We start from the raw sequence: 16,360 nt of genomic DNA on the forward strand, positions 1-16,360 counted from the left end.
CAGAAGTGATTAGTCTGACAATGCATTTTTTTGGAAACAATTACTCTTCATTGTAAGAATACTTACTCTTTTGCCAGTTCCCCTTCCAACTGGAGGATGTGCCTCTGCAGCTTGTCGAATTGTGCAGACCATCAGCTCTATAAGTGCAGTCTCCTGTTTGTCAGTCATACCTTGAAATGATCAAGCAATTTCAACATGACAAAATATTTCCAATAATATAGACACAAGGTAAAAATATACTAATAGCAAATAAAACTTCTGTTTTATAAAAAATAGTAATCCTTCCAATATAATGTATGACATTTATTGGCTTTTTCCAACTGATTAGTTAATTGTGTAATTTTCACGATGGCATTTGTATTTGTGACTTATGTAATTACAGAGAAATCTGGCAGTAGGCATGTCAAAAGACTTATTTGAACCACTGCTCTTTCTAATCTATCTAAAAATTATAAACAAATGGTTTTATGTTTTTGCATCTCAATTCAAGGCACTACCAAGCATTTCTTTTTAAGGGATTAGATCAGAGGCTTTCAAACTTTTTCTTCCCACTCACATTCCACCCTAAGTAATCCGTATTCCATAAGTGCTCTGTGATTAGTAAGGGATTGCTTAAGGTGGGTACGTGGGTGGAAAGAAAAAATTGGAAATCCACTGTTTTAATCATACCTAACTGACATGTGCACAGTTTCATAACTCCAAAGGAAATGGGCCAATGACAATTTTTCTCAAGCAAAATATTTCAGTAACAATTGGGTAGAGAGCATTGGTTCTCAACCTTTTTTCCCTGTTCACATATGACTTTAAGTAATTCCTTACTAATCACAGAGCACCTATGGCATAGGGATTACTTAAGGTGGTATGGGAGTAGAAAGAAAAAGTTTGAAAAACTGCATTAAATTAACTGAACCTGAAAGTTTGCTGCCATGGTAATTTTCTGGAAACCAGCAGTATAATATGCTACTAACCTCACATCAACTAATATGTTAAGATAATGTTCCTGAGTTTACCTTCCTCTCCTTGTATAGGTTCTTCCAGAAGCAATTCCACCATACATTCCCAGTCTTTCAGAAGTTCCTGGGAGCTTTCCCACAGACTATCTACTAGATAAGCTGCATGCTCATGCAACTGAAATGCAATATGGAAAAAAAAATATTAGATTCTACTGCTGGATGAGGTAAGAGTTTTAATCATTTGAAAATATGCTTCTACTTTTTATATCAATGCAATGCAGAATATTAAAATCAAAATGTACATAACATGTCATGTTATTCCTCTTACTTAACACAAACATGGTGTTGGTTCTCATTTACATCTCTCAAACAAATAACTTCTGGGATTTCAATTAATTTGTATGCAATGTCTGGAGGATACTGAACTGAACTGTGGTCCTGTCCCAAAAAAACTCTTCCATAGATTCCAACAAACTTCCAAATCAAAATATACTAAAGTCACTGCACTAAATGTCTGTATTCCAATGTGGTCTCCAGATTCCTCGAATTGAAGTACTTCAGTGTTCATGGTGCTGCACCCTATTGCCAGGCCTGGGATACGTAATCTAGGACAGTGCTGCTCTCAAGTTCCTCGAGCTGGCTGTCTCAATGTTCACAGTGGTACTCCTAGATTCATAGAGCTGGGGGATTTAAAAATGCTCTGCTCTTCATGCTCATGTCCCCTATTTCTGGAGCTGGAATGCTTCGCAGTTCATCCTATCGCTTCCAAGTTCTAGGCTCCTCACAGGCTTAGCATCCTCTGGCTTGACCTTATTAAATCACGTAGCTTCTCAGTATCTTTGAAGGGAGTTCTGTGAGGGTCTCTCTCTCGTCACTCCACTTCAGCAATCCCTGCTGCTTTCAACAGTTCTACTCTTGATTTCAACTTGAAACACTAAATTACTTTGCCTTGGTCATGACGTTAGGTGGATGACATTGCCGTCCTTGCTTGCTCCCAAACTTGGCTTTAATGGTTCTTATACTTGCCCACGTACCAGGGATAGACTTGATATGCATGTTTTTGTCCTTTCAAGGCACCTTTTAAGCAACATGATGCCATCCATCAAGAACATGGACACAAAGAGTAAACTCACTGATTAGAATTCATCTTTTTCTTTCAGGAGTGGGTTGACAACATGACAATTAATGTCCTCCAGCAGCCAATTGCCAGAACGGTTTCACTAAAGTAGTCTCTGCAGGTGAAATCTTGCAGCTTGAGCTCTCCCCCAGCTCAAAGCCACACACCCAAACAATCCCAAAATCTACACACACCAGCCATGAATCTATTAACATCTCCATGGTACCTATTCATGAGTGAAGAAAAGAATAACACAGCTTTGGGCTACTTTGGTGATTTAAAATTATCCGAATGGCATTCCATTAAAATAATTTGGTGCTGAGTTCTTTATTTTGTGCTCCTTACCTCACTCTCTAGGAAGAAAAGTACCAACATTTTAATAAGGTTTCCATTTGCACTATGCCTTCCTCTACTCTTAGCATAGGCTTCTTCTGCTTGTGGATCATGTCTGCTGAACAATCTACAAATTAAAAGTTTTGAGATGTAGTTGCTGTCCATTAACATAGAAATTAAAACAACGTGATTTCTAACAGCAGTTGTAAATCCAAGAGAATGTTACCGACTCATATTTTGTTTTTAAATGCTGTCACAGAATGTCGCCATCCAGTGGACATCATCAATGTTTCTTTTGCTCCATGCTGCCATCTACTGTACTGATTGTGCATTGCAAATACTAGAATTACCACAGGCTTAATTAAAAAAAAACATGAATTTAAAGAGCTGTTTCTACAATCTCAGAAAATTAAAGTTAATCTTGCAGATTATACAAATCTGAAACAGAAGGAAAAGAAAATGCTGATCACATGCAAAAGGTAACATAACATCTGTGGAAGAAATAAAGTTTCCAATCAAGCTTACGACAGAGCATTAAAATTGAAACCACGTTTCCTTAAAAAAAAGCTTCCCAACATATTATTTCTACATTTTTGCTTCACAATTTCAAAATGCCCAAAAATGTTTTGTGGTCAATCAAGAATTTGAAAAAATTAGCAAAGTTCTGAGTGTTGATTTTAAAGCAAAAATGCTGCTCTCCTAGTTTGGAACGCTGGAAGAACCCAAAGATCGAGGTCAGGCAAGTACTGGAAACTCCGGGTCACTCTTCCAGAATTAATTTAATTGCTCTACATCTCAGAAAGTGTCATCATCAAAACATTAAGGCCAGAAAAAATATTGTAAATAAATGTAAAAAATTTGATTTTAAAATCTATATTAATCTAATATATTGGCACCTGGTCTGTAGTCTTAAAGGCCATGCTTATTCTAATGTTTGTCTCAATACTACTTGAATGTCATGAGTGTAACTGACTTCCCTGTCCCCTCACTTAATTACATAAGCTCTACTTATTATACTCAGTTATTTGATTTAAAAAAAATCACAAACTCCTGAACATTAAATGATAAAGAATACAGAAACGTATTACTTTTTGTTCAAGAACTCCCCAGCTGCCACAGCAACAGGACGGTGCGCAGAATAGACCAGGTGATACACGTTCTCACAATCTTCATTAGACAATGCTTCCTCACTTCCCCTAAAACAATCGAAAAGCCAAGGAGACCAAATAAATATGTTACAAAATTGCAACACTATGAGTGTATTCACTAAATACAGTTTACTGGTGATCAAAACATAATTAATCTGCACAACTGTTCTCACATATACTAAAACATTCTCGCCTTTTGCCAACATGACAGAACAGAAATCCTGATGAGGTCCCTTTGTTGAGTATGTGCACTCCTGAATTCTGCGGCTGCATATTGTTGGGCAAAAGGCATAAACCAGGGCATCTGACCACTTGATCCATCCCAGAACTCATAACTGAGTCAAGGCACAGACCAAGTCAAAGACAATATGGCCCAGAGCCAGCATGTAATGAACTCCACGGATACAAAAAAATATTGTATAGAACCTCAGGAAATGTTTGAACAGATGCTTAGAAAAAAATATTGAAGAACTTATCTACTCAGGAGTAAACAATTTAATGGACACAAGCTCAGGAAGTAGGTATCATTGCAAAAAAGAATAAAAAAATACTTACTGCAATATCAAAGTAACCAATCGAATAGCTTCTACAGCAACATCGTATTCTTTGTCTAATGTCATAGACACAATACGATCCTATGGAAAGAATTTCAAGCAATAAGCTGAGTAATTAAGGTAGCAAACAAATTTTACAGATTAAGATAATGTTATTTTGTAAAGGTTCCACATACTTTGCTTAAAGCAACAATTATGCTTCAAGGTAGACAAAATAAGTTACATGGTTGGCCTAGGAATACTTTCAATCAAGCAGATAGTTGGATGTATTAAAACAACTAAAACACAAAAGTCTGCAGGCACTGTGATTGAAGTAAAAACACAATGTTTGAGAAACTCAGCTGGTCAAACAGAGTACGTTATACAGCAAAGATAAAGATACATAACCAACATTTCAGGGTTGAGCCCTTCATCAAGGTATGTGCAAAATGTAGGCTGTTGTCTGATAAAAATGGTGGGAGTGGACAGGCAGGGGAGGAGCCTAGTCCCACAGGCAGGAGTTAATAGGTTTATAAGGAAGGGAGAACACATCAGCAAACACGGTGGGGGGGGGGGGGGAAGGGGCGTGGCTCTGTTAATGGAGAGGGAAAGGGGGAGAGCTGGAGGAATGAAGACAGGGGGTTGGGGAAGAGTGGGTGAGCAGAAACTGAAGTCAATGCTAATGCCATCTGGTTTAAAGCGGTCTATGTTAATGCCATCTATTGGAGAGTTGGATGTGGTGCTGTCTTGGCATTAGTAATTAGAAGTTACATAATTATCTCCACTCCAAAGTTCTACCACCTTCCTATACCAATTCATATTTTAAAAGCTTAGCATTAATGCTCAGGAATACAATAGCTAGTAGTCTAAACAAACATTACATACATTCAGAACTTGCAAGAGACCAGCAGCTATTCAATATAATCATAATTTAATGTTATATTTTATACCAACTGCAAAAGAAAAGGAATGCTCATATAATGTATACAGATATATATCTATATCTATATATATAGATATAGATATATATATCTATATATATGTAGCTAGCTTCCAGTTCAGTTAAATAAGGATTTTGTTACCTTGAACCTATTGGTGAAGAGCTCCAGTTTCGGAAAGAGCTCCTTATTAGTGTAGAGTGACTGCAAAGCTTTCAGACATTTCAACCTCACCTCTCCTTGCTAAATGCAAATGAGACAAAACATAATTAATTAGCTTGTATCCGAAGGAAATAAAGGTATTAAAAGAAACAAATGTTTACTAGAAAGAATGCAGGATAGTGCAAAAGGATATTGTGACCTTTACAACAGCATTATCACACTGCCACTTCTGTTTAATTAATGGATGGAATCATACATCTGTGAGGAGGAATCCCAAGCATTCTCATGTTTGTGAAGAAGCCAAATCACAATGCAACTATGTAACTTGAGAATAAAATGCTTGTTTTACCCAAAAGATGTGGAGTAACTCAGGAAACCCTTCATCACCTCTATTTTACAACTTGGTTGATCCTGTGTGAACTTAACAGTAAATACACTCAAAAATGTCTCAAAATTATTTAAATGCAGCCCAAGTTTAACTCAGAAAATTAAAAACTAGATATTGGAAATCTGAAGCAAATTTAGTAGTGCTGGAAACTTACAGCAGTTCAAACAATATGTGCAGATAGAGGAACAGTTAACTTTTCAGGACTCGGACTCTTTGTCAGACCCAATCCAAACCTGAAAAGTTAACTGTAGCTCTATCCACAGAATACTGCCTGACCTGCTGAGTCCTCCAGCAATTTTTACTTTTGTCTGATTTTATTCCAGATATCTACTTCAATTATGATTAATTATTTCATATTTCCCTATGATGTCAGAGGCCATTCAGCCATCAAGTCTATGCCCACACTTACAGCCATCAATCCTATTCTCCCACTTATTTCCCAAAAACTTCTTGTCTCTGACGAGGGCATGAACATCATCTGATCTCCTCTCTCCCATCCTGACTTTACAATTGGCCACCTACACTAGTGGAAACTTACTATTAACCAGGAAAATGTGCCAAAAGCAAATCTTTAACTGCAGAACTAACAAATGTTACCAAACTAATTTTTCTCCAACTGAAATTAGGTTTAAAATGTTGCTTTCTTTATTGTATTTGCTTGAGGGGCAATTACTTTTAATGAATCACATTAAATTTTAATTGAAATATCAAGTATTCATAACCAATTATAACTCTATAAAGTCTGCTTTAGGTCAGTATCCACTGTGAACAGAAACTGAACACTTTCATCTGAGCCCAATTGAAGTGAATGCATTTGTGCAAATTCTTCAAGTATGTAACTCTCCCCATTTCAGAAATTATTGCTTTTAGTTGATAAACTGCACAATCTTCTAGTTAACAAATATGAGAGAAAATATAGACCAGTTAGTCTAACATCAGTTAGAACAGTGGTTTTCAAATGTTTTCTTTCCACTTACATACCACTTTAAGTAATCACTATGCCATAGATGCTCTGTGATTAGTAAAGGATTACTTAAGGTGGTTATGTGAGTGCAAAGAAAAAGTTTGAAAACCACTGATTAGAATTATAGGGAGACAGCCCAGAAATAAGTTCTTCAGCCCACTGAAAACTTTGCCAACCATCAAGTACCATTACATTGATCCTAATTCTTCTCACATTCCCAAAATCTCTCTCTGGATTTGACCACTTGCCTACACACTTGGGGCAATTCACAATAGCCACATAGCTTACACATCTTTTTTGAAATTGCAGCACACACACGAAATCCATTTAGTCACAATGAAATCACACAAACTGAACGCAGACAGAGGTAAAATCTGAACCTAGGTCATTGGATCCATGAGGCTGTGGCTCTGTAGGCTGCACCACCGTACCACCCAATTGTCAGAGAATTACCAGAGTCCATGTTTTTGGATGGAGTGGCTCCTTTCTTATAGCAGATCAAGCAAAATTTGTCAAGTGGCACTCCACATTAACGTATTGTTATTGAGCTTAACAGATTTTCAAACTAAACTGATCAGCTACACAAGCAATGTTGTTGGGAGTATAAAATTCAAATGAGATATTAATATATGATGTGATTCACCAAAATTTCAGCAAATGGATGATACTGCAAAAAATTGTGCTGTGGACCTAAGAGTAGAATAATTACTAATTGGTGAAATGCTAGGAGCAGATGAAGGATGAACAATTTGGAGAAATCACATGAATAATTTAGAATTTTCAGCAGGCAGGCAATGATTCTACATGTAAAAAGATATGTATAACTTTAAATTGAAGCTGCACAAATTAATTTGAAATCCTGAACCAACTTAAATTCAGACCTACATATATTGTGCGCGCCTGTGTGTATATATTTGGCATTCAAGACAACCCTTGAAACACCCAAAAACACGCAAAAAACAGGGTCTTCTTATAGGCCAGATACAAAAACAAAACCTTAAATTCTACTCAAAAAAAGACGACCCGAAGCACCCAAAAAAACAAATTTTTAAGCTACTGGTATATTAGAACTCCTGTTGGTGTTGCACAATGACTCAGTAAAAGGAGGTATAAGGCGTTTCTTCCATCCGAGAGCCTACAGGTCACCCTTGGGCAAGGTGTAGTACCTGTTTGGCCTCCCCATCAGGATCACATGAAGCCATGGATTGCAGATGGTGGATGATTTTTTTTTTAACAAGCAGATTTTTACAAATTGGAATTTATGGCTGTAAAACTAAAAGCCCTGGGTTAGATGAATCTGCTGATCAATGGCCAGGGTTACCCGTCCAGTATGGATACTACAACTGAAAAAGGCAAAGGGAAACCATTTCAGTATTTTTCCCTTGTATAATTATGAACTCAACACTGACTATGGTTCTCAGGTCAAAGATGGAGCCTTCACCGAAGGAGAACAGGGGAGGCAACAACTACAATTCAAGGATCATAATGGATGGATTGTAAAAAAAAATCTAAATTCCTTCAAAATCACTATCACGATCACCATTTGAGGCAAAGACCTCGACAAGCACATCTGGAGTCTCATTGTTTACACAGGCATTGTACAAGTCCCAGTCTGAATCTGATTAGTCGGCTTTTGCTTCGTCGTCAGTGTCCCACAATAAATCATCCTCCGTACCATCCATTGCACTAGAGAGACTGAACTTTTTGCCTACTTTCACTTTATCCCATGCTTTGAGCACAAAGTCACCCAGCACATCAACTGATGCAGCACCACAGGATTGTTTAGCTCTTGTCATCCAATTATTCCATTCTTCACGCTCATGATCTTTAAATGGCCTATTCAAGCAGACATCATGTGGCTGCAATAGAGAAGTCAATCCACTTGGGATAACAGCAAGCACAGTATCATTTAGTGCTCATCTATTTTTAGCATTATCAGTTAAATGGCTGCAAAACATATCCCAGATCAAGAAACTCCATCCTTGCGTATATTGCCTGGCCACTTGTTCCATACATTGTCTATCCATAGTTTTAAATAACTTTCATTCATCCATCCTTTCTCATGATAATGTACTGGAATACCTGCTGGGCATTTTATTTTAGGTTTAAGTTTGTGCTTGAAGAGGACCATGGGTTTTAACTTAGTACAATCTGCCATGTACGATATGGTCTTTTCATACAGGTCCTTCCATGGCCTGTATTTTTGGCTTGCACAGTTTTCACACCTTTACATTCAACCGTTTTATTAACTATCATGTTGAAATTCATGGGGGTTTCGTCCATGTTCCCAGTATTTGACAAAGGAAACTGTTGTTTCTGCCGCTGAAGTATAATAAACTGCTGAAAACTGATAACTTTATGATCAAGACCTTTTACTAGTTTCTGAACAGTTTTTGTTGTAATACCAGATTTTTCCTGTTCATGAGATGGTTGCACCAGCCTACCATACCTTTAAAATCTTTACTGTGTTCTGGGTTTGACCATGCCAACTTCAATACATATGCTCTGATTTTATTTCTTGTGACTATGTAGCAATTTTGCCTCTGTTTGCATACCCGTTCTGCAAAGTAATTTTCCAACTCTGGCCAACGAATGATTACTCTTTTTAATCAAACTTTGTTTCTTTAGTATTTTTGTTACAACTTCTTAATTCTTCCTCCACTCTCTTACCATCTTCTTATAATTATGTCAGATGTTCTTTCAGCTGGTAGATTCCTTGGCCACCAATGACTTTTTACTTAGAGGCCCCATGATAACAACCATCTTGACCAACAGCTCAGTTAATGTGATGGGGGGGGGGGGGGGGGGTCATCTCCTAAAACCATGAAATTCAGGCTGAAAATGGGGACCATCTTATCTGAAGGTTGTCTAAGATGTCGAAACATATTGGCGGGGGGGGGGGGTGTATATGTACACACACATACATAAATATTCAAAATTTGAAATCAGATTCTCTGAAATCCTCATTTATCTGAATTTTTTTCGGAGCTGAACTGACCTCGCATGTCAGAAAAAAAAATTCATGAAATTAGAACGATTGTCCTCGTTTCAGGTAACTCCTTCCCCTCTGTCTTTCCATTTCTTATTTGTTTCCCATATTGACTTTTCTCTCCAACTCTTCCTCCCAAACTGCATGCCACCCACTCCTTGCCAAAAGCGGTTGGAAGAATCCCTTGTTCTAGCGTCATCAAGGAGAGTGGCCTCCCAGGCAGGAGCGAGACCTTGGGCTCAGTGGCGTTCCCTTGCTCTCCATCCCTCCTATCCCCTTCCTCACTCCTTCCTTGGCACACCAGAGCACACGATTCTGAACTCTCCCCTCGGCCTACTACTGGACTCTCCAGTGTGCGTGTGCATTAAGCTTAGTGGAGAATTGGAGTCAGGACTCGGGCCTCAGGAGCTCTAGTGACTGGGGAGACAGGAGCCCACCGACTCACCAATGAGTGTTAGACCAGCCCGGGAGGCCTACCTAGGGATCAGCGGCAGTGGTTGAGAGGTCTTGATGATCAGCGGCGGGTGGCGGCGTTATGGCCAATGTTTTTTGTCAAGAATTAAGTGTTATTTTCATGCTTAAAAAGCCTTCCCTTGTTGTCTGTTGTTGTTTAAACATTCATGCCAGTGATTGCTGTTGCTACTGGGCTGTTTTTCTAAAAAAAAAGACCAGTTGTCTGAAAAAACATTTATCTGAAATAGGCCCAGTCCCGACAATTTCAGATAATCATAGTTGTACTATATATATGCACATATATATGTATACGAGTGTGTGAAATATAAAATATACACACATTTAGACATAACAGGCCCTTTCAGCCCATGAGCCCATGACACCCAATTGACCTACAACCCCTGGTACGTTTTGAAGGGTGGGAGAAAACTGGAGCCCCCAGGTAAACCAAGGCAGACACGGGAAGAATGTATAAACTCCTTACAGACAGTGGGGGATCCGAACCCCTGGTCCCAATTTTGCGCTAACACAAAAATCTTAAGCGATATCACAAGTATAATATGGATTCAGTTCAAAGCAGCCACTATTTAATTAAACAGGCTCAACGGATTACAATTTGAGTTTTGTGTTCTGAACAAAGTTCGTCTTTTGCATTAGTTTCAATTTACACAAAAATTGGTTACCATTCTGGTCCTTGTGATGCAGTCCTTTTAGCCACCATTAGGTGCCTCTAAATTATTATGCAAAGAATGCAGGAATGCCATTTCTGCAAGCACCAACAATCTTAACCACCGAAGCTGAAATGCTATTTCTTAAGTTTGGTTCAAAGTACAACACCTACAACACTTATTTGTTCATCTCAAATACTGATCAGAATGGCGATTCTCACCCGATCATGTAACGTCCATCCCACATATTTTAAATAGCTGTCATTGAGGAAAGCATCACTGTAGCTCTTCATCCACACACCTATTTCCTCAATACAAATGGCACGTATCTCCGAAATTGCATCACTAGGGAAGAGAACAATCCAATTTTAAACTCTCACATTATTTTTGAATACCAAAAGTTTATCCTACTGTACTACAAAATACTTCTAGCTACAGTATTTATATCTGGAATTGTACAACACACAAAAACCAACTACAAAAATGGTACAATTAAGCGAATAACAAATTATTTTGAAAACTGCATAGATTAAACAAATCTATTTAAAGTTACATTATTTGAAGAGGTTATTGGTTTCTGATCAATCCTGACCAGAATGAATAAAAAAGACCTAGTTCACATGCCATCATCCATCTCTTATGTTTGACCTATTGGGTAAAAATAGTTTCTGTGCTTTCTTTTTCTCTTTTCTCTGGCACTTGATTAAAAAATGTATTCTCACCTTTCAGCTCTCAAGGATTGCAAGCTTCCACATGTGCTGAATGAAAGCACAACTGAATGCTTTCTTCCCATCCCTTTCTCTGACTCCCTCCATTTCTCATCTCTTGCTTCTTGATACCATCCTTCTGATCTTGAACATTAGACCTCAGCATCAAAGACAGCCTCAATCCTCAAAACTTCACCTTAGAGAATTACTGAACCATACATAATAATCTTCTTCCTTGTTTTTTGTACCTTGATTTTTAAAAAAAAATCAAGGTTCCTTTTAAGGTTCAAGTTCCTTTAATTGTCATGTAATGATAAAAAAAAATGTAAGTTACCATAAAACATGCAGAGTCTAGCATTGTCTAGCGCTCCCAATAATGAGAAAGAAAAGCAAAAGAGAGTCCCTTCAGTGACACTGAGCGTCTACATATTTGCCTACAGCCTTGGCAACCTCACAGATTTTTGTTCAATCCATTGACAATCTGAGTTCCAGATCCAAACATCCAATAATATCAAGAAGCTTTCACTGCCTGAGGCCCTTTGGGAGCATTTCTTACCCTTAGCACCTTCTGTAATCCTGGTTCCTTTGACCGCAAGTCACCAATCACCCACAGCTTGTGAGAGTCCTTCGATTGCAAGACTGCCCACAGCCTGCATGGGTCCTTCAGCTGCTGAGCTCCTCAGTGGTCTGCTGCCATGGTCACCTTCTTGTAGGGTCATCTTCCATGCTTCTCCTTCTCAATGGGAGAGTTCCCTGGTTTCTGAAGCCCTGCAGCAGTCCACTGCTCTCCCAGAGTCTGCAACCCCTTGTGGTATGCTATCCAGCACAGATACCATCCTCCATGGTTGCAGAAGGTTAAATTTAAAAAAAATCACTGGCTCCTCTGTTCAAAACCTGCATGGAGCATCAGTACTATGGCTGGGCAGCAACACTGCATCTTCACTAGCCACTCTCCTGGGTCTGCACCAGCAGCAGTGATGCCGTTAGAACAGCTCCAGCAGCACTGCATCTTCACTAGCCACTCTCCTGGGTCTGCACCAGCAGCAGTGATGCCGTTAGAACAGCTCCAGCAGCACTGCATCTTCACTAGCCACTCTCCTGGGTCTGCACCAGCATCGGTGATGCCATTAGAACAGCTCCAGCAGCACTGCATCTTCGCTAGCCACTCTCCTGGGTCTGCACCAGCAGCGGTGATGCCATTAGAACAGCTCCAGCAGCACTGCATCTTCGCTAGCCACTCTCCTGGGTCTGCACCAGCAGCGGTTATGCCGTTAGAACAGCTCCAGCAGCACTGCATCTTCACTAGCCACTCTCCTGGGTCTGCACCAGCAGCGGTGATGCCGTTAGAACAGCTCCAGCAGCATTGCATCTTCGCTAGCCACTCTCCTGGGTCTGTACCAGCAGCAGTGATGCCGTTAGAACAACTCCAACAGCACTGCTTTTATCTCCACAATCAAGATTGACTAATCAATCAATCAACCAAGATTTTAACTGTGTGGTATTGTAGCTACAAAGCATCAGATATAGGCAATCATTAAAATGGCCGAGTGGATCACTGGGGTCTCCCTTTTCTCTACAGATGACGCTTACTGGGAGTAGTATCTAAATTAAGCTCAAGGAATTCTAGAAAATCCTTTCCATTAAGAGAACAGTATCTTCAACCTACTACCATTGTGAAGCAGATACAGGACCATCAATATCAGGACTGCCAGACTGGGGAATAGCTTCTTCCCACAGGTGATGAGACCGATGAACAGTATCCTGTAACTGTGAAAATCATCCCAAGTATTCATAGAAATGTATGTTGATCATTATGCACATTGTAATGTTTGTTTTGTGTGCACCATAATCTGAAGCGATGCAGTTGTATATGTACATCTGTCCATTGGAGCCTTCCTTGCTTTTTCAGAATTGTTAATCCATCTGAATGTTTTCCTCCAATCTTTTATCCCTTCACAATATTTTCATAGTATTGGCATTATTTTGACCAAAACAATTTTGGTACTCATTTATTCTAATGTATTGCCATCTTGAATTTGCAGTACTCTCATCATTTTATGCTAAGATGAACATTGGCACTAACATTAATACATACCTGTTTGATAATCTATTCATCATCTGAAAGGAGAAAAGTAACGTTCTGGCACATTTCATTGTTCACCACACTATCAGTGGCCTTAATCTCCTCTGAAGTTCTCTCCGCAGGCTTTAATTTCCTTATATCACGCATAACTGCTTTTTCCTCCTCATAACCAGGATAACCGTTGTAGACCCATCTCACCTTTTCCTTGCCCAACAGAACTTCCTATTTCAATTTTTTTCCCCCTCATCTTTACTTCACTCTGATGCTTCTGCTATTTGAGCAAGTTTACCTCCTCTCAATGCAAGGAAAGCATTTATAACCAATCTACCTGAACATCCTAATTTACTGCATTCATTGCTCACTTTGCAGTTTTACTCTACATTGGAAAGAATAAATGAAAATTATCTGTTTTGAAAAGCATCTCTTTTCAGTCCACAAGGGTGGTCCAAAGTTCCACTCACCTACAAAGTGTCATTTCTGCTCCCATTGTATATTCTTGTTCAATTAGGATTTTGCCTTATGTCATTGTTATTTGATCATTTAATTTCTCTTGCATTTCACACTAACACAAAAGTCACGACAATTATCTCTCCTCCCTTTCCCAAGTTTTTAAAAATGTTTCCAACAGTTTCATTCCTGATGAAATCATCAGCCCAAATTAGTAATCTGCTTGGATTTATGGTATTTTCTGTTTTAACAGCAATGCAATGACTGTTAACTCTCACAAATCGATCTATTGTAAGTTATTAGTCAATACACTTTGCAGACACCACTTTGATTCCTTTAATATCATGTAATAATACAGAAAATGTAATATTGCACAAAATGTTCTTTTGCCTGCTGTAAGGCAGATGAAGAGTCACCATTTGTTTTGCCTGACATCCCTGAGAGTAAGAGAAAGAGAAGCAATACTAATATCTGAAATAAACTGCAACTTACCGATATCTGTGCACAAATATACCCTTAAAAACGGAATTCATCATATTTTCTATTTCATCTTGATTCTCTTGAAGCTAACAGAAGTAGAAAAAAGTCAATGTACTGCATAATATCTATTTGAAAATAAACAGAAAACAAACTTTAAACATCAACAAACTAAAATAGCACTAAACAAGAAAGGGAGCGGCACGGTTGGTGTAGCAGTTAGCACAATGCCTTTATAGTGCCATTCATCGGTTTGAATCCCACACTGTCCGTAAGGACGTTCTCCCTGTCTCTGTGTGAGTTTTCCCCGGGGGCTCCTATTTCCTCCCACTGTTCAAAACATACCAGGGGTGTAAATTGGGAGCCACAGACTCGTGGGCCAAAGTGGCCTATTACCGTGAAGTATGTCTAAATTTAAATATTTAAATGTAAAGAAAATCTGCAGATGCTTTGATTGTAAACTAAAATAGCTTCCATGTACACATTGAGTCAAATGGTTGGTTTGTCACAATTAATTATTTTAATGTTATATTAATATTTTCATAGATGTTAACTAAAAACGTATCAAAAATTCTATGCCTGGAATTTTTAATCTTTTCTTTCTGAATCTACTTAACAAGACCAAGACACCATTAAAAAGATGTGCAAATCTGGAAGATAGAGCATAAAAAGGTGATTCAGGCCATCGAGTCTGTCCCACCATTTTATCATGAGCTGATCCATTTTCCCACTCAGCCCCACTCCCCAGCCTCTCCCCATAATCTTTCATACCCTGGCTAATCAAGAACCTATCTCTTCCTGAAATATACCCAATGACCTGGCCTCCACAACCACCTGTGGCAATAAATTCCACAGATTTAACCATTCTCTGGCTGAAGAAATTACTCTGCAACTCTGTTCTAAGTGGATGCCCTTCAACCCTAAAGTTGTGCCCTCTTGTCCTAGATTGTCCCACTATGGGAAACGTACTTTCTACATCTACTCTCAATATTCGGAATGTTTTAATGAGATTTCCACCCCCCCCCCCCCCCCCCCCACCACATTCTTCTAAATTTCAATGTACTGGACAAGACCAGTCAAATGCTTCTGATATGATAACCCTTTCATTCAGAATCATCCTTGTGAACCTCATGTCAGCACATCTTTCTTAAAGAAGTCAAAAACTGCTCACAATACACCATTAGTGCTTTATAAACCCTCAACATCAAATCCCTGCCTGCTCTTATATTCTATTCCTCTTGAAATTGCCAGCATTGCATTTTCCTTCACCAACAACTCAACATGTGATGGATTATCTTATATTGTATATAGATATATATCAAAGCAGATAAACTGTGGGTTTTTTTTAGTTAGGTCACAAAAAATATACAAACACTTCAAAACAGATCTCATTTAAAATGCAAGAGCTTGGCTCAAGCCGGACAGTCCAGGCTCTAAGTGACTTTGCAAAAACTTTGAAGAATGCCTATAGAGACTTCACAAGTAGGTGTTAATTGGAGTAATGGATTATTGATTTGGAAAGCAACAGGTGAACGGACTCGGAAGATTGGGTCCGGTGCCGCAGTCTGTCTGAATGTAGTTTTCTGTTCTAAGAGGGTCATGTGGTTTTCTGAGTGAGAGAGAGAAAAAGAGAGAGCTCGGTCTGAACATGACAAGCTGGCTAGCTTGTGGAAAAGCCCCGTTTTGGAAGAGAGGTTGTGAGTTTTGACTTCAGCCTATTTAAAGCCCTTGTGGTCCATACAAGAGGAGATGGCTGGTTGTTTCACCTGAGGTAAGGGAAACAGAAAAGGAACTCTATTATGATCTAAAAGAAAGAGGTTATCATCTGGAAAATCCTGATGGGGCAAGTTCTTCGGCAAGACACTGAAGTGGCTGATCAGAAGGAATCAGTTGGATCCAATGAGCAACAATTCCCTCTCTGACAACCGACAAGAACCTTCCAGAGCGGTAACCATTTACCTTTCAAGCACTAAAGCCTGGTGAAATTAATAAATATTAAA

At 38.8% G+C, this 16,360-nt stretch overlaps 1 protein-coding gene across 5 annotated transcripts in view; it reads right to left on the reverse strand.

Annotated features, from left to right (window-relative positions):
• The window catches only part of stag1a (STAG1 cohesin complex component a), a 243,211-nt gene that overhangs the window by 26,006 nt on the left and 200,845 nt on the right, over window positions 1-16,360 (reverse strand). For 4 of the 5 annotated variants that reach the window (XM_069896609.1, XM_069896612.1, XM_069896611.1 and 1 more), the window contains 8 exons: window positions 14,376-14,449; window positions 10,868-10,991; window positions 5,167-5,265; window positions 4,106-4,186; window positions 3,492-3,616; window positions 2,416-2,530; window positions 1,011-1,128; window positions 67-170 (listed from right to left, as the gene is read on the reverse strand). In XM_069896609.1, coding sequence (XP_069752710.1) covers window positions 67-170; window positions 1,011-1,128; window positions 2,416-2,530; window positions 3,492-3,616; window positions 4,106-4,186; window positions 5,167-5,265; window positions 10,868-10,991; window positions 14,376-14,449 — 840 coding nt within the window. The remainder of the gene's footprint in view (window positions 1-66; window positions 171-1,010; window positions 1,129-2,415; window positions 2,531-3,491; window positions 3,617-4,105; window positions 4,187-5,166; window positions 5,266-10,867; window positions 10,992-14,375; window positions 14,450-16,360) is intronic. The other variant, XM_069896613.1, reaches the window with a different exon arrangement.

Source organism: Narcine bancroftii, chromosome 9, assembly GCF_036971445.1.
Source record: "Narcine bancroftii isolate sNarBan1 chromosome 9, sNarBan1.hap1, whole genome shotgun sequence".
NCBI classification, from domain to species: Eukaryota; Metazoa; Chordata; class Chondrichthyes; order Torpediniformes; family Narcinidae; genus Narcine; species Narcine bancroftii.